The 22,916-nt window shown below is 45.1% G+C and overlaps 2 protein-coding genes across 2 annotated transcripts in view; one reads left to right on the top strand and one right to left on the bottom strand.

The window, feature by feature from the left end:
• LOC146208927 (uncharacterized) overlaps positions 1-22,916 on the bottom strand; it is a 261,822-nt gene that overhangs the window by 123,339 nt on the left and 115,567 nt on the right. The window lies entirely within an intron of this gene.
• The window catches only part of LOC146208929 (multidrug resistance protein mrp-7-like), a 34,255-nt gene continuing 12,200 nt past the window's right edge, over positions 862-22,916 (top strand). The window contains exons 1-8 of the mRNA XM_084597285.1: positions 862-1,023; positions 14,303-14,635; positions 15,844-15,952; positions 17,053-17,059; positions 17,434-17,440; positions 18,183-18,359; positions 19,928-20,086; positions 22,519-22,685. Coding sequence (XP_084453411.1) covers positions 862-1,023; positions 14,303-14,635; positions 15,844-15,952; positions 17,053-17,059; positions 17,434-17,440; positions 18,183-18,359; positions 19,928-20,086; positions 22,519-22,685 — 1,121 coding nt within the window. The remainder of the gene's footprint in view (positions 1,024-14,302; positions 14,636-15,843; positions 15,953-17,052; positions 17,060-17,433; positions 17,441-18,182; positions 18,360-19,927; positions 20,087-22,518; positions 22,686-22,916) is intronic.

Genomic DNA, 22,916 nt, shown 5'->3' with positions numbered 1-22,916 from the left:
GCATTTAAAGCTTTTAGCTTCTGGGCGTGTCGGATGCTTCATTTCGGAAATTAACGGGGCTGAAGAAAACCCACATTTATAACAGATTTAACAGTGCCTTTTCAGGTTCTACTTTTACTCAGGTCAGTGATTTTCTTTGTGAACAAATCCGGTAAATGCTATTAAGATTTCCTTCCCAGCTGTACATCTTTTAAATTAAAAAAGTCCTTTCTACTAAAAATCAGAAATTAAAAACCTGCAGTGCATTTTCTCTCTCCTTGATGATAATGAAAATACAAAATGTTTGCAATAAAGATCTGTTCAAAACATGATATTGCCCTAATTCAATCAAACCTTTATTTGTTTTTGTTTTCGCCAGTCGCCAGAATGCGGCCTTATCACTCTGATTCCGCCACGCGTATCAATTCTTTGTTCCTTGTTTGATCATGCGAGTTGTCGCTAGACGCAGCTTTATCAGGTTCTTTGTCACGTAAGATGCGTCGACACATGTCTCAAAGATTCCAGCCACTGGTATACGGTTCTGCGATGTCCTAGGGTCAGTTATACGCCATTTAGGCTTTATCTAGATGTTTCATCACGATCTGTAAATTTAACATTTGTCGGTATGACGGGGTTGGTAGATCGACGGCCGCTTAGCACGATTTTTGCCATCGCCGCCGCTGAGTTGTTCAGACTTTTTCGGGCGCAAGTCAGTCCAATAAAGAGCAAGTTTCAGTGCTTCTACGCCTCTGTGCTCACTTGTGATCACGGTATTGTCACAGCCACGTGACATGTGGTAGAGGTGCTGAATCCCGACACCGTGTCGTGCGCCGAAAATGGCATCTGTCGAGCAGAAAGCAGCGTTTGTTTTCTTCCGAACTCATGAGCCCCCCTGCTTCCAAGGACAATCGGACGAAGATGCGGAAGGCTGGCTGGCTATTCGTTTTTGAACGTGTGGCAACGCTTAACGCCTCGAACGACGATGCGAAGCTAAGGCAAGTCACCTTCGCTCTTGAAGGATCTGTTGTGCATGGTTCGAAAATCGTGAGGGAGCTTTGAAGGATTGAGAAATTTTCAAGAAAATTTTGACTGCCTTTGCAAGGAAAGAGCCCAGGCCCTCCATCAGTCAATACATAATTTCCCGAATGAGCCTGTCCTGACTTACGTTGAGGAGATGAAGCGTCTCTTTCGCCGCGCCGACCCTGAAATGATCGTAGAAAATTGAGTGTTTTTTTTTATTCCAGGCGTTAAAGAACCGCTTTTTGCAGGACCTGTCATAAATGCGGCAAAAACCGTGGCGGAATTGGAAAGCAAAGCGTTCAACATCGGGAGGACGATGGACACCCGGATGCGCCAATACGACCAACCACTCGATAAATCCTGCGCAAGTCACTACAGCGGCACACCTGCGAGCGAAGACAGCCTTCGGGACATCCGGCAGGTCGTCCGAGAGGAACTCCACCGGTTGCTGCCACCATCCTAACAGCCCCAGGAAGTGATGCTCGCGGACGTCGTCCGTGAGGAAGTCCAGCAGGCATTTGGCTTTCCTTGAGTGACGGCTCCGACTGCTCCAGTGCAAGCAGCCGCAGCGATCAACTAGGCTGCTGCATTACGTCGTCCTGCACCCCGACGTGACCTTACAAGCCCTCGTCGCTACCACTCTGCCCGAAAGCCGCCCCTTGCCACTCCCTCCCGACAGGTCTACCAACGATCTGCAAACCACAGGAAATGCAATCCCTGGAGGACGTCTAACAACCGACTGCTATGCTTCCACTGTGGCTAGGCCGGCAAAATTCTGCCCCACTGCCCTTACAGCCGCATCGGCCTGCGCAACTGCGCCATCGACGTCCCACAACCTCTTCCGGGGGAATGACCGGAAGAAATAGAGAACTGCATGCGAAAAACAGTCACCAAGCCGTCGGTACCGCTCTCTATCTCCGTACAGCGCTCGATATACGTCACCAGGCCGGAACTATGATGGCAGTGTGCGAGAAAGGTAGCGTATCCCCCATAAGGGAAACTAAAAAGAGGAACCTTCGGAGGTGAGGTTTCTTCACGGCGATAAAACGAAGATCATCTGCCACCGACGACTAGGGACGACCACGCAGCCATTAAGGCTTCGGTCTACACGACAACAACGTCGACGAGAACACGACCGGACTTCATGTTGATGCCACCGCTCAGTGAAGTGACAACAGTGTGCTCCGGCGGCCACCTCGGCAAACGACGAAGCCGAGATCGAACACCGAAGCCACCATACAGTAGGAGGACACGAATAAGTTACCTCGAAGTTGCTGTCACCGGTCACACGGTTAGCGCCTTAGTGGACACCGGAGCCGACTATTCTGTCATCAGTGGAGCGTTCGCATCCCAGCTTAAGAAAGTGACTACCACTTGGGATGGCCCACGTATACGTACAGCTGTAGCTAACCGTATTACGCTGCCGGAGCGATGCACGGCAAGGGTTCGAGTAAATGAACTTACCCAATATTAGCTTCGTCCTGCAACAGCAACGCTCGCGCGACATGATTTTGGGTATGGAGTTTCTGAATGAAGGTCGGGCAATTACCGACCTTCGCTCAAAATTCATCAAGCTTTCGACGGACAAAGCCATACCTGCTACAAGAACGTCGACGCATCCCGTCGCTCTCAACGTCCTCGAAGGAGAATTGACCGTACCACCCTGATCAAGCATCATCGTTCCTGTGGATACAAGAAAAGTCGAGATTGCAAAAACGGCCGTCGTAGGAAGCACCCAGTTGTTACTAGATAGAATACTTGGCATCGCAAGACGCATCGCCCATTTCCAGAATGTAGAAGCTCAGGAGTTGGTGATCAACTTCACCGGAGAATGCCGACATATCAGCAAGGAAACAATGGTCGCCTTCCTCAGCGAATTAGCAGGTATCAACGATGTCTCTGCCCTCCCCGACGAGGCCGCGAATAACCAAATGAACAAGATCACCATCCCAGGTTCGATATTAATCAAGCAATATCTTGAAGCAGGGAAGAACAGATATGGGCCATTGATCAAAATTACAGCGAATGATTTTCGTCAGCTACGAAAGTGCGACAAACTCCTTTGGCCAAGCACCGCAACGTCACGGAAGAACGCGGCAGACCTCTGTGCCAAAGTTCCTACCGTGTATCCGCGCGAGAACGTCATTCCAACCGCTATAATTGAGAAGAAATGCTTCAGGGGGGACGTTATCTAGCCATCAAGGAGCTCTTGGTCGGCGCCAGTCGTTTTTGATGAAGGAAGGCGGCGGCGGCACCCTTAGCTTCTGCGTCGATTGCCGGCGCTTGAACAGCACAACAAAAAATAAAGACGCCTATCTCCTCCCGCGCATTTACGAGGCACTGGACCGGTTATGCAGCTAAATGCTTCACATAGATGGACCTAAAGAGCGGCTATATTGGCAAATTATGGTCGCCAGAAGAAATCTCGAGAAGACCGCATTCATCACACCGGACGGCCTATTTCAGTTGAAGGTTGCCATTTGGCCTCCGCTCCGCACCAGCGACGTTTCAACGGGTAATAGATACTGTGATGGCGGACTTAAAGTGGCAGATTTGTATGGTATACCTGGATGATGTCGCCTTCTCCTCACGCTACGTAGACCTCCTGAAGAGGTTTCGGACAGCGCTCGCAGCAATCAGGACTTCAGGACTAATGTTAGTACCAGAGAAATGCCACTTCGCCTACGAGGAACTACGGTTCCCTACGTCACATCGTTAGCAAGGATGGTGTTTGCCCATACCCGGGAAAAACAACTGCGTTTTCGCAGTTTCCACAGCTTCCTCATTTTGCTTTCACGAACATTTGCTGGTGGAAAATTTCCGTATGAATGAATTATTTATTGCAAGTTAAGCACCAGCGGCCTGAAACTTTCTTCATTTGATGATATCTTCCCAAGAAATTCTAAGAATTTGCTTGCCAAAGCATTAAGTGGGCTTATAGAGGAGTAGGTAGGCGATTTTCCTAACTGTATGCTTGTTTTTACACATGGCGGCCTGCAAAATGAGAGGCAGTTATTGGCATACACTCCCGGACTCTTGATTGGAGTTAATAATTTCGGGCCTATGACTACATATATCCCGATTTGCTTTGCTGGTCTTCTGGACGTCGAGGTCGCCTTAATATAGATTCTCTGCTATATCTCTGAGGTTATCATACTTTCAAGCAGTCTTTCCTTCTCCACAGCACTCAAAAATTGAAGAGATACGCCGCTAAGCGGTTGCATTCAGTGTTTCATTCAATTACAGAAGTACGCATTAACTGGCTACTTGGGCACAAGGCATTGCATGCAATAAGAATATTGATTTTTCAGCAATGTCTGTCCTTGATTGACCTCTCTGGAATTCCTTTGGAGTGTGCCCCTGCGCAGCTCAAGACAATTTGTTGTACCCATGACTCCGTGTGCTGCAGGACACCATGACTAAATATTTATATATGTCGTTCCAAACTAATCATGAGAGGTTGCAGCCAATTGCTGCACCAGGGTGGCCAACTCCTGTTCTGGTGAAAGAGTGCGTTGCCGGAGGTGTTCACTAGCATCAGGTCGCATCCCAAACCTGTTTATGCAATTCCATCGACACGCGGATTTTTTTTTTTTTCATCCGGTGGAGAATTGCTCAGCACCGGGATTTGAACCCCGATCCTCTTGCATGCGAGGCGGATGTCCTACCGCTACACCACCACTGAAATCGCTCAAGCATGGCCTTGTGGCACCGAAGCGTGGCCTTGTGGTAGAGCATCCGCCTCGTGTTCGGGCCGCAAGGTACCCACCGGCTTTTCAATGTGTATAAGCTTTCCCCCGGCCTGGTGCTCGGATTTTTGGGGTGAAATGTTTGGGAAAAGGTCATAGGTCTCAAATAGTTGCTCCGATGTGGCAGTGGTCAGTTCTGCCATCGGACAACAATAAGTCCGCCTTGAGCTGCAAAAGCCCATTACGTAACCTTTTTTTTTTTCTTGTTGCTGTTGGTGCTGCTGCTGGTGCCGAGGCTCAGAGGCCTGGAGAGCCAAGACGAACATGAACCACCTTTGCAGGTTCCGAGGTTGTTCGAAACTAGGTTAAGCCCACCAGGGACGCAGCGGGGTTTGCGGAGCTTCTCCCAAGCGAATACCTATGGGAAAGCCCCAGCGCAAGGCCGAGGGACGCTTGTACCCATTTTTACAGTTGGGTGTCTGCCGGTGGGTTTCGAGCTGACATCTCCCGCAGCCGCGACGGGCGCTCTAAACACTAGGCCACGACTGCGGTATCGCACAAGAGGAAAGTATACAACAGTTGCATCTTACCTGTACTCACTTATGGAGCTGAAACGTGGAGGCTAACCAAGAGGGTTCTACTTAAGCTGAGGACAACGCAGAGGGCTATGGAATGAAAAATCGTAGGGGTACCATTAAGAGATAGGAAGCGTGCAGATTGGGTCAGAGAACTAACTCAAGTTACTGACATTCTTGTGGAAATCAAGAAGAAGAAATGGGCATGGCCAGGACATGTAGTGCGAAGAGAGGATAACCGATGGTCGCTTAGGGTAACAAACTGGATTCCAGGGAAGAAAAGCGTAGCAGGGGGCGGCAGAAAGTTAGGTGGGCGGATGAGGTTAAGAAGTTCGAAGGGGTCAAGTGGATGCAGTTAGCACTGAACCAGGTTAATTGGAGAAATACGGAAGAAACCTTCGCCCTGCAGTGGGTATAGTCAGGCTTATGATGATGATGATGGTGATATATCATTCGGGGTAATCTGTGACCCACCTTTGTGAATCTTGTGGCGAAGTGGAGTCTATAAATCGCCTTTCCTTGTCCTGCCGGCGGTTTGATTCAATCCGTAGAATCTACTTGCAGATCTTCATCGCTTTACTAGGGCTTCCAAGATCCATTCCTATTCTGTTCTTCTTCGGGGCAAACATTAAATGATACGCCCTGAAATCACTGCGTGAAATTTTTCACTACTATACCTTTGGTACATTTATCTTCTAGAATGAGAATTCATTGCTTTTTCGTTTCCTTTCTACATTTCTGTTTAACTTATAGGTTAAAACTCAAAATTATCCGTATACTCCCTCCTTTTTCATAAGTGTCTTGTATCTGTAATGCATCCTGGTCAGTCCCCTTCCATGGTTTTGTGCCATTAGAGATAAGGGTATCATCATCCTCATCTTATCCTTGTCTTCCTTGAAGGCTCTGAGTGTGCTGTATTTGATTGGTCCACGGCCCAAAACGCTCCTAAATAGAACTCAAACAAACATATTTTCACATAGTAGGGCATGGCTGACTACCATAAATGAGAAGATGAAACTAGATTTTCATCGCTCTGTTTCTTGATCTTTCCTGCGTCCTAGAAAAACGACAACTCGCTGGAAGAGAAAAACGAGAATAGATTCGACAAGCGTTGAACACAGCGGCGCTCTAAGCAGGCCCATTTTAGAGAAGGAAGTGAAAGTTCGAGGTTGTAAACAAAATGCATCTACAGTTTTCCTGAGCCCTGAAGAAATAAGAGCGTGCGACGTTCTGCGCTCTATACATATCACACAAGATCTCTACTAATTGCATACGTAAACGAGGGTTCTCACACTGGCGACACAGATCATGGTCGAAATGCCATTTTCACTTGACGATGTCAAAGAAACACTAGGAAGCGCACAGGCTGGTATGCCTGTCTGCGTATAAGTTATAAAAATCTGCCTCACTGTTACCGCGGTGGTACCATCTAGGCTGTACAGAGCCTCAATCGTCCAGTCAACAGGTCTCGTTTCTATGGTAACCTTTGAAATTTCTATCTGTCTTCCCTTCTCTATCATGAATTCTCGAAATCCTCATTTACACAATATTCATACTGTAAAATGGGAGTAATTACTCATTGACATCCACCCAAGCACAGCCATGCGGCTACGAAGGAAAACTATACAGAGTCATCTGAAGCTTCGTAATTAAAGAAAAATTCGTCCTGGTCTGAGGATTGATAAAGAGACCACCGCCTTTCCGGGGCAGTCGCTCTAGCACCTGAGCTAACCAGGCTTGTCAGCAGATCAGGTGATAGGGCGAGAGCGAATTGATGAATAATTCGAAGTAGGAAAATGCATGGCTGCGCTTGTGTGGATGTGAGTGAGTTATTACTCTCTTATTATAAATCTACTCAACCTTGAGAGATTCCCCTAAATATCCCATCAACACCGTTGCTACTTCGAGTTATTGATCAAGCTCTCACGCCCAACCCCATGATCTGCTGACTGTCCTTGCGTGCTCAGTTGGTCGAGGATGTGCCCGGAAAGGCGGTGCCCCGGGTGTGATTCCCGGACAAAGAGGAATTTACTTTAACTTTGAAGCTTCTGAGAAAGCTGTATAGTTTTCCTTCGTAGCCGCTGAGATGGGCTTGGGTGTATAATAATGAGTAATTATTTCCTTATTAGATATCTACTCCACCTTCGTGGAATCCCCTAAAGATTGGATCAGTCCACACATTGTAGTTTTAAAGGTGGTAACCTATCTCCGGCATACAAGCGATTAAAAAGAGCGCTGAAAAGATTACTATTTGTTGTAGAAAAGTATGATATGAGTGCCGATGTGAGAGTGTCTCATTTTCCGAGTTGTTGATGTTCGGCATTACGTTGAATTCCACAGATGAGTGCTTTCACGGAAACAGGGCAATTGGGATAAAATTCGATTTTTTAATACTGGAACTCAAAACCGTTCGATATATAAAGCTCGCAGTTTCCGTTTGGGCATATTTTTTAATATGCGTCAATATATGTTACTATTGTAAGCGCATCCCAGATAAAATCTATTGTGTCAACACTTCGATGGTGCAATCAATAAGGGGCCCTCCAACACCTCCCGAACATTGCTCACAAGCTATTTCAGACGCTAAATTCTGCTGCGATACACATTTGAACGCGATAACACACTTCTAGGTGCAGTACAGATCTAACAATCCTATTCGAAAGTTGGCGCTCTCTTTCCTTCGACGTTTACCATCCTCCTCCTTTTTTGGTTTGGTTTGGCTAGTGGGGTTTAACGTCCCAAAGCGACTTAGGCTATGAGAGACGCCGTAGTGAAGGACTGAAAATTTCGACCACCTGGGGTTCTTTAACGTGCACTGACATCGCACAGCACACGGGCGCTTTGCTTTTAGCCTCCATCGAAAAGCGGCCGCCGAGGCCGGGAGTCAATTCCGCGTCCTTGGGAACAGTAGTCGAGCACCTTAACCACTGCGCCACCCCGGAGGGGCCCTTTTTCTTTGTGCTACGCTACTACGTATCAGCGTTTTCAAATGTCTATTAGTCTACTTCTTTGCGACGTCACGTATCCAATAAACTACCACCGAAATAATAATGCCGAAATAATTAAAATTGGCTTAACGTTTAGGTATCAGGAAAAAAAATGGCTGTGGCTAAAGGTATGTCGGACGGACCAAACCAATGGTCTTAAAGGTACGCCCGACGGACCCGGTGCGTTTTTCTTCGGGATACGTCGGACGGATCCGGGAAATATTTTTCAGAAGTAAGGCGGACGGACCTTGTCGGTGGGGTTCAAGTTTAATGTCGATAGACCCTATGCATTTTTCTGGATACGCAAGGTAGATGGATGGGGATGGGCCGTTTGGACTTGGGATACGTCGGAAAAGCCGGATGTATAGATTGTAGAGGTTACTTGCATAAAGTTAATACGAAGCCTTTGTATTAACTCTATGGTTACTTGGTAGCGATAGCCAAATGCAGCCAAATCGAAGTTGATACGAGGTGTGCGAGAAGTAGTCCAAGCACGGTGGATCCAAGCATACGTGAAATGTGAAATTACGAAGAACAGAACAGTGGCAAGAATAGTGCCTTGAATGGGTGATAGATTTACGTGAATTGGACCGCGGCAGGGTGGCAAGCACGACCAGAGTGCAAGCGCGTGTAATCGCGGTGTTGACGGCCAGCCCGCGGCCCGCACGCTCGCTCATTTGGTCCTCGTTATCATGTGGATGATTGTCGACGACGTTAGTTATGTAGTTTTGATTCCTCAAAGTTTCTTCACTCCAATCTACGATGAGTGCGTCACGTAACGATGCGTCACGTAACGCGTCGCTTTCTGCTCGTATTGAAGTTTATATGTGTTGCTGTGCTGCAAGTTCTACATACATACAAGCGGCGCTGATAAAGCTGGGTACCGCTGATGTGTCTCTAGCCCAAGCATCACGTCATCTTTGTTTGTTGTGCGAATTGAGGTGTAGGCGCCGGTTTGTGCTTTCCGTGAGATGTTATGATGTCCGTGCTACGTCGTAACGAAAGTGCTGTGTGAGACTACGAGAGTGCCGTGATGATGTGTGCGTGCGCCGATGTCCGGACGGACATCAGCGTGTCCATTTATGATCGCCGATGTTCCGAGTGCATGCTAGTATTTATTAGGTGCAGTGGTAAGTCCAAACACGTGGCGTAATGAGATTCACACGCGCTGTGCAACAGTCGACGACAATAAGTCATCGACAATTTGTTATCAGACTGCACTACAGAGCTCAAAACTCGGAAAATGTGGTGTTTCTACAAAGTACACGCCTATAGTTTACATTAGTGCGTTTTGAAGGTTCGAAAAAAAAATTAAATGGCAATACTTTAACCTGGCCTTGCACAAAGTTGTTGGGAATGCACATGATACAGTTTTTGCATGTTGGAGTAGACAGAAAAATAAGTGCCCACCCCACACTGTCGAGATACGCATTGCTAGAGGTGGAATGGTTCAGGCTTCTGGGAAATATCAGCTGCCTGGCACAGCATCTTCCTAAAAGTTCAGGCTTTGTACTATTGTTGAAGGCCACTTTATCATTAATAAAGGAACGAATATGGTTTTTGTGTTAATAACTCGTGCTTTTTCAATGTATTATGTTCTTTTATTTTAGTTTTTCCCTTAATTTCTTTTACTTTTTGATGCTAGAGAAACTCAAATGGTACACTTTTAAACTTCTCTGTCCAAAGCTGAACATGAATATCTGTCATGCATGTGACAGCTGTAATGCTGGAAAGGTTGCACACTGTGACATCTCAGCGACAGGTTCAGCTGCTTGCCCCAAGGTCGTGATATTTAATTCCAGTGATACCAGCCGCACTTTGGTGGAGGCTAAATGCAAACGCATTTGTTTCCTGCGAGATGTCAACGCAAAGTACAAAGTCCAGGGAGTCAATTTATCTAGAGCTCTCCACTGCAGTATTCTTCATAGCTACATATGCCACATGTGGGATGTGTTGTTTTTTAGATTTTGGAACCTCTCATCTATGTTGCACAACATTTGGCTAATTGTAGTTCTCAAACAGTTGTTGAAGATGAAACGAAAGCAGTTATTGGCATGGGTTCCCGCTTGGATTAATTTGCTAATTGCAGTTCTTTGAAACTTGCATCACTGCTAGACAGTTCGAATAGCGGGCAGTTGAATTACAAGAATGATGTGGATCATGCATTTCAGTTGACAAATGGAAATCAATGGTCCCCTCCATGCATGCACAGGGGCCCATAGATAAATACATAATTGGGTGTGTGATTGTGACACATATCAAGGGTCTACAGAAAGCCATGTGGAGCGAGTGTGATATTCTTCATGAATACTAAAATGAAATTGTACAACAGCTGCTGTCCATTGCAGAAATACTTGATCATTTTGTGTGTGATTAACTGACCCCGAATAGCATTTTAATCAGAGTGATATATAATATCTGGTTTAGCATTCTAAAACAACTATGAGGGACGCAACAGTTCAGGGCTGCTGTACAATTTCGACCAAGTGGGGTTCTTTTACATGCACTGACATCGCACAGTGCATGACCGCCTATTGTTTTGCCTCTATTGAAATGCCTCTGCTGTGGCTGGAATCAAATCTGCATCCATGGGTTCAGAAGCCAAGCACTTTAACTACCGAGCCAGCACAACGGGGTCAAGTAATAAAATGCACGCCATTACATTTCCTTCACAGAACTAATGTACACAAGAAACAGTACATAGCAAAAAAAAATGAGTTTTATTGCACATTATATTCACATCTCAGTAACATCCTCTAGGAAGAAAGTTCGCGTAATATTTGCATGGAAACAATGAACATCTTACAAAAAAAAAACAATGCACTTACTGCACTCCAATTGTTAATGGGCAAGGTTGCATCTATGCCCCTAGACTACACTTCTCACAAGAAAAAAACCACAAGTCCCATCTGCTTTGGCCAATCACTTGATGAAACTAACAGAGACAGATGTCGCACACCACAGGCTGGTTGTCTCGCAACATATCTGCATTCGTTGCATTTCAATTTTATGCCTTTCCACTTAGCTTCAACTGTTGCCAGCATTACTATTCATCCATCTTTTGTTAAATATTTTTTACCCTGTTCAGATCAGCATCCTTGTTAACTTTAATGTTGTACCCACTCCCCTGCTATAATGCTTCGGCGCTGCAGGGTGTACTGAAAATAAATAAATAAAAAACGATGGTCTCGGACATTCTCGATGCTATCATTTTCACATCTTCCTCACCTTGAAGAATGAAGAAAATGAAAAGCCTTGAGCAGACAAAAAATTAGGGAGGCACCTAATCTCCACCTGTAAGGGTATGATCCACCAGCGTTAATGGCTCTTGTCAGCAGATCCCACTGTGGATTCCCATTCATTTACATGCCCTTTGCTACAAACTTAATCACTAATTTTTTAATTGATGTCTCTGTTTGATGGTGTTGTCGACTACAATACTGAAATAGAGATAGTAATGGTTAAGCATACAAGTCGCTTTCGCCATTATTGGTCGGGTGCGTCTTCATCAGATATAAAATCTGGAAGAGTATTTTCGGATTATAAGTTGTTTCCTGCTCGGAGAAATCATATGAAAATTTTCACGAGTTTCATATGCGCATAAGAACGCATATGCCGTGTATTTCAGCGGACACTTTCATGCATGATAACAATGGAATGTTAGAAAAAAAAAACTATTCCATGAACGAACTACCTGTCGCTGCAGACGTAGTTTACAGCAAAAGGCCTTAATTGTGTAGCTGTTTAAATATTGAATGAATCAAATTCGGTGGTAAGTGCCGATGAGGAGCTCGCAGCTGTGCATTCACGGCAGCCAAATCTGACACTTTTCTCGGCGCTATACCGAAACATAGCGCACTAGGCGGAGGGGGAGCTTATGACCTGTCATAATTCTTATGGCTTGTCGCAGTGGCTACGCGGCTTCTTATTCGAGCTGCCTGCTTTACTGTGCCAAGTCATGCACTTAATTTAGGCCCTCACTCTAAAATACAATTCGCAGTGACCTATAGTTTCTAGTACTAAACCGCGACGTGAAGGAATGCCTATGACGTGGAAGAGTTGCAATTTGGCACTGTAGTCACTGAAAGAGGCGATCAGTGCTCGTCACGTTTCCGCCTGGTTTCCTGCTAGCTAATGCGCCCGTGTTCTATTTTATGCGAACAAAAGGGAGAGATTTCATTGCGCTTCAATACATTAGTTTTTACTACTTTCAAACATAACGTGGCATCGACTTTTCCACGAAGTGAGCTCACTTTTCGTCGAAGCAGACAGCTTTGATTCGGTTCGATTTATGGGGTTTAACGTCCTAAAGCGACTGAGGCTATCAGAGTGGCCAGCAGGCTTTGCTAACCAGAAAGGTTATTTAATGAGCTTCGTTCACATTTAGACGAGATTTTACAATAACTTACGTCAACCGCAGCTGAGAGTACATTTTTGAGAGCGTTATTTTTTTTATGTTGAGGCTTTGAAGGGCATATTTTAAAAATCGTCGCTAAGGTCCAGGTAGGTGTACTTTTGCCGGATAACAGTTCCTTCTGTTACTGGGGAGCCGCTCTACGCAAGAAATTCGCATTTGTAGGCGCCTTCAATAGAGATAAAAATTGTCAATAAAAATACCAAATGCGGATAACATGCCGAAAAATAAGCTTCCGTGAAACAGGAGAAACAGATTCGTTTGTCGAGGGCCGTAAACGTCGGCATGTCTGTATAACTTAAACGGGAATGGCTTGAAAATACGTTTGCGTTCACATTAGGGAAATAGCCATACTTGCAAAAAAGTCATACATTTGATGATTGCCGTGACTATCGAAGACATTCAAAAGCGTCATGAATTTCTGGATGGAAATTAGTCTTTCATACGCAAATATGTGGATGATAAAATAGAGATTTAAGGGACAAGGCAAGCAGGGCGTGGACAAAGACTTTCATCGAAATACTGCTGAGAAGCACAGGAAGGGGAAGATAAAATGCAACATTATGGGGTACATTTAAGCTTCTTCCTTAATGGCTCCGGCCTGTGGCTCCCCCGACAGATTCTCCTTCAGGTATATGCGTCTTGCTACTCACTGATCCTTTGACTGGCGGCTTATCTCACACATACATATTACCATTCTAGGCTCGCATTACCAGTCTTAACCTAACCATGCTAAGTGAGTTATCAACTGACAGATATAAAGCACCTCCTTGGCCAACCCATATGACCATGCTATCGTGGTTTCGGAGTACCGTGTCTCCCTCGGTATCCAAAGGTCCAGCTAGGTTCGATCACAATCCAACCTGCCAGTCCCTCCCCCCTCGCCATTGGAGAAATTGCCACTCTGTCATGACATATGGCTTCATCATAGAACTCTCCCACCATTCAGTATACGACCATGCCACGTGCCTATTACTACTTGCCAGAAGCATGCGCGTAATATTTGCTCTCTAAGCCGACGACAAAGCCACCGCAGGCGCTAAGTTTCAGACATGTTTAGACGCCGAGGCCCCTATCTTTATCACGTCGTTGTAATAAATAGGGTCAGAGGCGTCGATTTGCATACTGGACGCCCACATACGTAAAGCGGAAGCTGACGTTTGCAGGGATAGAGACGGTGATGGACAGGTCTATGTTAGTAGCGATGAAAAAAGGGCGGCCGATGTGACAGTGGAATTGCTGACTGTGACAAGAACAGGTTGAAAGTGGTGATCGCATGATCGACATTCAGGGGCGAGGAATGAGGCGTAAATTGTGAGGGCGAACAGAAGAAAATACAATAAGGGTCCTTCGCAACTCTTGTCTAATAGGTGTCTTGAAGCAAAAAATGCAGCCATGCTCTGATAGGAAATGCATGTTACACGTGGCTTTGGTCTCCTCTTTTGTTGTTAGTATGACCACACTGTTTTTGTGTGCGAATGACACATGTTGTGCGCGCGTTTTTCAGTCAGTCAGCACGCACGCAGCGGTGGTAACTCATCCCGCTTGAAATGCCTGCTAAATAGTTACACTGAATGCATTCTGCTATTCATTATTTGATAACTGACACTTAATACCTCGTCCGCCATATTACTGCAGCGCTACGTTCTCCCTGCGACAATGTTGGGCCGGCTGTACGAGAGCACGAGGTTGTCCAAGGTGCTGCAGCATCTGACGGAGACCCTGGGCTCCGTGTGCCTGATACGCTGCTACGGCGTAATGGACCGCTTCTGCACCCGGTTCCGACGCCTCCACAGCGATTACTTACGGGCTTTCAACCTTTTTACTTACTGCTTCATATTCAGCCGCTTTCTCATCACCTTATGCGGAATTTTGGTCGTTCTATTGACGGTTGCCATCGTAGTTGGCCCTACTCACAACATTCCTGGGTCCGCAGCTGCAAGTGGCATCTCTCTGCTGTCGTCCATCACGGTACGCTGGGCATGTATGAGTGGCAGCTGCAGTTATAGCGTGCTATGTTGGAGTAGGAAATGTTGGTAGTTGCAGTTCAGAGTCTTTATGCGCAGAGGGTGCATGTGACACCAAGGGAATGGTGTGGAAATCGTGCAACCAAGCAGAGTATGTTAAAAGCGACGATACTTGCGTGCACCATTACGAAGTTCGCTCGTTCGTAAACCAAGTTGAATCAAAGCGCCGCGCTGCGAGGAGGAGACGGATGAAGAGCAGGACCGTATCATCCGAAAGCTAGCCGATGGTCACCACGGGTGTCGTTACCTGTGCCGTGCACTGGGATGCACATTTCGAACTTGTTTTCACAAAGCATGGAATACGTCAGCTATCTGATTGAATTCGAATGAGGACGAGAAACCGGTCCTATGGACTAGTTAGTTTCGATGTACGCTCGACGTACTCAGCAGAGGCGTTTAACGCTATAGATAGCCCGACAAAACAAACGTTTCTTAAAAATGTGACACAGGCAAATTAGTAATACTTTGCAAAGCGTTCTCTTTAAGCTCATCACTCTGTTCACCGTGAGTACACTCTCTCAGGCATTGTGAAGAGTCTCGATAGTTTTCCTTCTATGCACTGATCCCACTCTTTCCCGTCTCCTGCGCGTTTAGTATGTAATTAGTGTAATGAATGCTTGAAAGGTGAATATTTTGCGATTGTTCACAGATGCTCAAACCGATGAGCTAAAGCGCACTCCCACAAAAAATACAAATGTTTTCTGACGAGAGCAATAACTTGATTTAATATAAATAGATTTCTGAAGAAGCTCCACTCTCTACCCGCCATGCTTGCATTGTTTACTTCCTAGTGATTATAACGCGCTTTAGTTCTCAGGTGACAGAGTATAGTGCAGGCTATTTAAAATCAGGCTGTAAATGACACACACACTATTTGCCTGAACGACGCTGTGAATTTGCATAATTCTGTAATCATGAGTGCCGTTGGCTCTACTTTGATATTTATAATATCCATCTCTTGCTCTTTTATCACTGGTGACCTCCTCCGGTGGTTTGCAAGGCTTTCACCTGGGGAGAAATCCGTTTCATCAACTTCACTACCAAAGGAGGGGCAAAAAAAATGACCACAAAAACGAAATAAGTGCATTGAAGTTCCTATGAAGCACGCCGCTCTGGCGAAGGGGTTTATGGTTGCAGCGAATATTTGTGCAGGTGCTGTTCGCCATGAGTACGGTCTACTTGAGCGCCTTTTGGATAGCACAAGGAGACGCGGCTTTCCAACGTGTTTTAGAGTACACAGAGCTACCCGTGGAACAGGCAAGTCTGCAATTTTCTCTCACTTCTTTCTGCAGCTCGCCGCTAGGTAACCATCGTAGTGCTGAAATTTTTTTTTTGCTAAATATACATAGTTTAGTCTTAGAATATGTAAGAAAACAACCAAGCTTTGTTAAGTTTCGCCATGTTATGCTTACAGCCTACTGCTGTTGTAAGTATAATAAAATGCGAAAATAATTCATGAGTTCAGCAAGAAAATGGTATCTTCAAGAAAGCTTAACAGCTTTTAATTTCTAATAGGATGTCGAGAATTGATGAAGAAAGAACATGCAAGGCTTACTCTTTTACATTTTGTCTTCAATATATTTATTCAGTAGATAGTTTAGTTCGTAGCTCTTGTTGCCTTGGGGTAATGCGTCGCAATTGCCGTGCTGGGCATGGTACCAAAAACTGTTTCGATCGGGAAAGTTCTCCGATGCAGGTCTTGTATGTGCAGATTTTGTTATGTTCTTTGCTTGCTGTGCCGATTGTGTTTCCTTCGATATGGAATCAATAATGTGACAGGTCAGATTTTTGTTTTTGCTACTACTGTCGAGTATTTACATTTGCGAAGTGTTCGTGAAAAGCGTGCATGTACTTGTTACTTGTCATTTTATGAATATCGTTATTTGTTCGTTACCTGCTGTCAGGTCTTGCTGATATCATAGGTGAACAAAACTAGCAGTCAACTCGTCGATTTCCATTTGACCAAAAGTATTTGTGGTGAAGCCTTGTGGCAGAGATTTAGAATAGTGCCATGCATGCAGTAAGTACTACATCAAAATTAGCAATGTTTTCAAGATTCCTTTTACCGTTGGGTTTATTGTACCGTTGCTCAGAAAAGTTTGTGTATATATAGTACGAAAAATTTCTAAAGACCAAAAGCCCTTGCTTTTGCAAAGTGAATGGGCACTCGCCCCACGTGAGAGATACGGTGAGCTCGATTCCTTAATGGCACCGGGGATCTACGGGATTGCTATTGAGTGGGACAAGCTCGAATGGCTTCCTGCGCTTTTGTGGTGAAATGCTTGAGCAAGGGGTCCCTCGCACCAAACCTTTCTCAGGTGGTTCAATGACGGCTGCTTTCGGGCTCCTAGATTCGTCCAGATAGCTGGTAAACAGGCTTTAATTAACGCTGAACTAGTGTCTAATTATCGTCGCAACGATGGTTTGCCACATCCTCACTCTTAGAACATAAAATACAAAATATTCACGCTGGTATAGATGAACTAGACACCACTGTAATGTATTTTTTGTACTGTATCACGAAAAATACGCATGGTGATTGAGAATGCTACTCTAGATTCGGTTTCCCCGGTGAATAAATTTCGTTGGGCACCACGTTCCGCGTCCATGGGCTGCTTTTACATTGCAGAGTGGCCATTACATAAGGTGCACTTTGTACACCGCAGTGTGTATTCCAATATATTACATAAGCTGCCCTTTACAAACCGGGTTCTTTTATTCCAATACATTCGCTCTCTTGAGTGGGCTGGTCACGGGTGAATGATCTCTTTCGGTGGTATGGCCTCACGTAAATAACGGCTAGTGCTGTTAGTGTGCCTGTCAGTTTATCCTGGCTTGTGCCGCTTTTTTATTTCCTTCATTCGTTTAACGGCATATAGTTACCAGGAGAGGGCACACTTATTTACTGTTAAGAACTGCTGGTAGGAGTAAAGCAGCTCTGCAGGCCTCATTGGATGATCACGTTGGAGAAACCTAGAAGGCTGGCACCAATGGCACCTAAATCATTAGTTATTAGTAGGTTACTGCAGATAAATACAGAATCATGCACTGAAACAGATAAATAAGCTAAATAGAAACAATCAGCGCCGCGAGCCTATCTAATACTCATGCGCAAATACAACAATGAATGCTTATCAGGATGCAGCAAGGCATAGATTGTTGTGTGAACACAATATGCCAGATAGCCATGCATCCGTTGTATTCTTTTATGTCCATGATTATGCATTCACTTTTTAATACTGTCAATTGTCGCACAACGGCGAGTTACCGCATCGAGACAGTTGGAATTTGACAGCAAAGCCAGATGCTTGCTCTGTATTAGAGCAGCACCCAGTCCATTCGCAGCCATCAACTAAGTCAGTGGAATTTAAATGTCACTATAACCGGGTTAAGTGGACAAATATGGGAGAGGCCTTCGCCCTGCAGTGGGTATAGTCAGGCTGATGATGATGATGATAAATGGAAAGCTAATACGCTGTGCTTGTTTGCAGTCAGTCTCTACTCAGCTCAAGGACCCGTCAAGTGCTCGGCTCTTCCTTCAGCCTTACGACGATATGTGGCCATGCAGAGGTGTCATAAGGTTTGACCACTTCTACGCGTCCTATCGACCTGGAATTGCTGAGGACATCCTGAAAGACGTCTCCTTTGAAGCGCATGCAGGACAAAAGGTACGCGTGAGTGTGGCTGCAGCTTCGCACTACCATATGAGACAGCTTGATTTGGTAACTCTGCAAATGCTTTTGGCGCGAAAGCTCTACTTCTTCCATGCTAAAACTGGCAGTGGTCTTTCCGAGAAGTGACCTCATGTGCGGCTCGAGGAGCCAGCGCCGCTCTCTTTGTCGTTTTCGCACGGTTGCTGCGCGGAGTCGGCGCCACTAATTCTTCTTCTTCTTCTTCTTCTTCTTCTTCTTCTTCTTCTTCTTCTTCTTCTTCTTCTTCTTCTTCTTCTTCTTCTTCTTCTTCTTCTTCTTCTTCTTCTTCTTCTTCTTCTTCTTCTTCTTCTTCTTCTTCTTCTTCTTCTTCTTCTTCTTCTTCTTCTTCTTCTTCGTCTTCTTCTTCTTCTTCTTCTTCTTCTTCTTCTTCTTCTTCTTCTTCTTCTTCTTCTTCTTTATATACCTGCCAAACTTTATTTGTGTCGGTACACAGCTCCACAAATATACAACACTGTCTGACAGAGCTTTACAACCTTCCAGTCCCCTGCCTATATATTGCCACACTGCCATCGCTGACCATTTGGCTGGCCTCCTGGGGCTTACTCCTCCAAAATGCCCTCAAGATCTCGTCGTCTAGACCCAGCTGCGATGTTGTAACGCAATGGCGTTACAGAATCTCTCCAACAAAAATCCGGCGTCAGCATTGGCGTTGTGAGCGAAAAATAACGAGCATGGCGATGCAGGCGGTAGGTGCCAGCTGACATGTCCGAGCTGTAACTAGACATGAACTTGCCTGACAATGCATTTGACAGGAGCTGCCAACTGTTGCCTTTTCATGAATATATGAGGATGATATCAGAATAAGCCTGCCAGTACCGTTGCCTAGACCACGCAGTGAAGTTGATAAGGCTTGGTTATAGCGGGGATTTATATTTGGGGTGGTAGCCTACGCTGTCTCGTCATACTCCTAAAGCGGAGCTTAAGGGTTCCTCATAATTTTTGAGGTTCTCAGGCAGCCATGGAGGAGCTAAAGTACAGAAAACTGTTTCTGATCATGCTCATTCTAACTTCTGCTTGATAACGTATATTAAGCGGGGTTGAACCCAAGCCATTTTTACACTTGATAAGTGTCCATTCCTGTTTCCTTGTATGATACTTGTGTGATCTTCTGATTTGCGAATGCAAAGATCGCAGTATCACACAACTGAAGATTTACTGCCTGCGAAAGGGCGGGACTCAACATTGTTTAGTAATTATATGAATGATACTTTGTGTGAGTTACTTATTGAACTAGCGGTAGCCTGCTTCTCAGAATTCAGCCACTAAGGCGAATATTTCACAGCGGACAAGGAAACATAAAAAAGACAGAAGGAAAGCTTATAGGTTTGTATATCTGCAGCCCTAAAGTAGATTGGTAGGCTAGGCTATTTGCCGCTTACCCATTCTTCATAGGTCCTGTTTTTTCTCCTTCTTTTACCGTGTTTTGTGGTGTAGTTGCCCTATTTATACGTCATAATATGGCGACCTATTACGCATATGTGTGTGCTAATTATTAAAAGTTCTTTAAATGCACTCACTTCCAGTTGGCTGTCGTGGAAAGGACCGGCGCAGGCAAATCGTCGCTGGTGTTAGCCCTGCTCCGTATGATAGAGCGAACGTCTGGATCCATCAGAATTGACGGTGTGGACATATGTACTGCACCCCTACATCGTCTACGTTCTGCTATCAGTATTATACCCAAGGTATGAGGGGCGCGGGGAAAATTTATAAAGTCTATTTTACGGCAACTGAAATGCTGAAGTTTTCGTCTAAAAAGCGAAGTTTTTCCGAGGTTAATCGTCAGGGCGGAAACATTAATAAAGAAAATTGCCTAAAACTTGGTTGGATGTCTAGTAGTAATTACTGCCTTATTACAAATCTACCCCATCTTGGTGGATTTCCCTAAATGTTCGATCAACACCGTTCCCATTTCTAGCTATCGACCAATTCGTTCTCACCCTACACTTTGTTCACCTGACTGTCCTGGCTAGCTGAGTTGATAGAGAAACTACCGCGGAAAGGCAGTGATTCTGATTTAGATCCCAAAAGTAGGACAAAATTTTCTTTAACCGAGGAGTTTCTCATTAAACATATCTTGCCTTTGTAGCCGTATGATTGTGCTTGGGTGGATGTCAGTGAGTACTTACTTCTCTATTATAAAACAAATAAACGGCATGGCCCGACAGAATCGCACCCAACAGGTGCCATATATACTTTGTAGCGTCTTCATAATGATGCTGTGCAGAACCTAGGCAGAAGGTTGTGATTAGTTTCTATGTCATAGTTTTAGTTATACGTGCATGAACTGTAAGTAGGCGAGCACACAAGTAGCACATTTCTGCTGCCTAACAAATCCTCGACGCTTTCTAAGACATTTCTGGAGGGACGGTAGACACAGATACAATGCTCGTGTTTTAGCATCCTTTTTCTTTTTTTGCAGCAGCAGCGTAGGGGAACATTTTGCAGTCACCTGACGCGTGCTGTGAGGAGAAGCAGAATTGCCCTGCCTATTGGATAGAGATGTGAGACCAGTGAGACTCTGTAGGAGTCGTATCTCGCATACAACTTCTATACTGTTCTTCTCGCTGCTATTTTAAATAGTATCTTTTATCCCGTATCACCTACTTCTGCTCACATACAGTGTTGTTCCGCCTCAACCGGAGGTTCATTAGATCTGAAACCGCGCAAAAGATGGTGCGTTGTTGTCATGTTCTTTACGAGGTTTGGCCGGGGTGCTCACTTGGTTTATCCGCGCATGATGAGAAACCAGAACCGTCTGCGACGAGTCTAAGGAGCAAAATACGTCACGTCAGAGTTTCCAGCAAAAGGCAACTATGGCGTCAAGTGGCGTCGCTGGAGGAAAGGGCCGCGGATAAAAAGCGTCGAGGCAAGAATGGCAAGTTCCTGTAATGATGCTAGATGGCGCCACTGCTACTCTTCGGAGGAAAATTGGCGTTTGCGTCTTTTGCTACTTCAGTCTCGTCACAAACGGCTCTGATTTCTCATCATATGGAAGCAAGCAAGACAAGAACCGCTGTAAGGACTTACTGCACAACAAAATGGACAACAGCGCGCAAGCTTTCTGGGCGGTTTTAGCGCAAATGAGCCCCGTTTGGGGCGGGAGAAATTTTCAAAACGCACCCGATAAAGTTGCGGAACACTATATGTTATTTGGTGGTTGCGCTAACTGTTGTTGGTTGGACATAATGAGTTTTAAATAAGAATTGAGATCTTTATTCATCATATTGTGTCTTCTGATGAACACCACAAATATATAAGACGGGTTAAATTGCAATAGATGTGTAACTACTTCAACGTTTCTCAGGTATCGTTATGCAGAAATGAGACATCTTAGAGTTTTAAAAATGTTACTGTCATAGGCGCAATACATCTAGTAATTTCGCTTCATCAGTGCATCCAACCAAAGGAGAGCTTGGCGAGGCGGGTGCTTCTAACGTTGCAGATAAGTCTGGTCACGCATGGGCCTGATTTGTGGGTATGCTTAACATTTATGTGTTGCTTCGGCGGAGCAGATACCAGAAGAATCAGCAAGTCTAACCCATTCTTTAGCTAACAACAACCTCCATCTCGATGCCGCACTAATATGCATACGTCATCGGCGCCCTGCGCTCCATGTGCTCGTTTTTTTGGCAGATATACGCATTAGCCTAAAGCCTAGACATCCATCGAAATTTCGCCCCCGAAATCGTTGTATTACAGAACTCATGTTCAGCAACAGAACTCTATATTCGGTTAGCGCAGGCAGCCTTAGACCACATGAGAGGATTATAAAAACACCATTTTGATGTGCGTTAACAGAACGCTATATTCAGTAGCGCAGGCAGCCTTAGACCACATGAGAGGATTATAAAAACACCATTTTGATGGGCGTTTACCTATCAGCAACGCAATATTACAGATGTATCTTTTTCTGACTACTATATATAAGATTTATAGGTTGATTTAATGCACAATCGCGTGTCGCGAACGTGAAGTAGTTTTTCTATAATTTTAGTTGTTCTAAAGGGGACCTTTATTCGTTTAGGTGGTGAACATTTGCATGTGTGCCTCCGTTAACCTGGCAACTTTTGTCTGCACACCACAGTGATGAGAATATCTTCTCACTCTTTTTTAGGACTCTTCTATGTCCTCTGGTACACTTCGCGAGAATTTGGACCCACAAGGCTGCTACTCAGACGAGCAGCTCTGGAAAGTTCTCCGTAGCGTGCGCATGAGCGAATTCGTTGAACGTACCCAAGAGGCTCTTTCATTCGCCATCTCTGAGAAAGGAGGAAACCTCAGGTTTGTGTCCTAATGCTCCAGCAGAAAACATTAGAGGTATAGAGCAGGCAACGATCTAGCTTGACGCTCAGTTGTGACTGTCAAGGAAAGCCACAAATATGAGTGTCTGTTACTTGTATAGTTTTTAAATTAAACAGTGCTTTGATAGGTTTACACATGGACGCCATTATCAGCATAACAACGGAGTAGTAAGCAGACATCCTAGAATATTGGAGGTTTCTAATATGTTTC

Source organism: Amblyomma maculatum, chromosome 1 (genome assembly GCF_055883805.1).
Source record: "Amblyomma maculatum isolate TAMU_Amacu chromosome 1, ASM5588380v1, whole genome shotgun sequence".
NCBI lineage: Eukaryota > Metazoa > Arthropoda > Arachnida > Ixodida > Ixodidae > Amblyomma > Amblyomma maculatum.
This window is presented reverse-complemented; position numbering and strand designations above follow the sequence as displayed.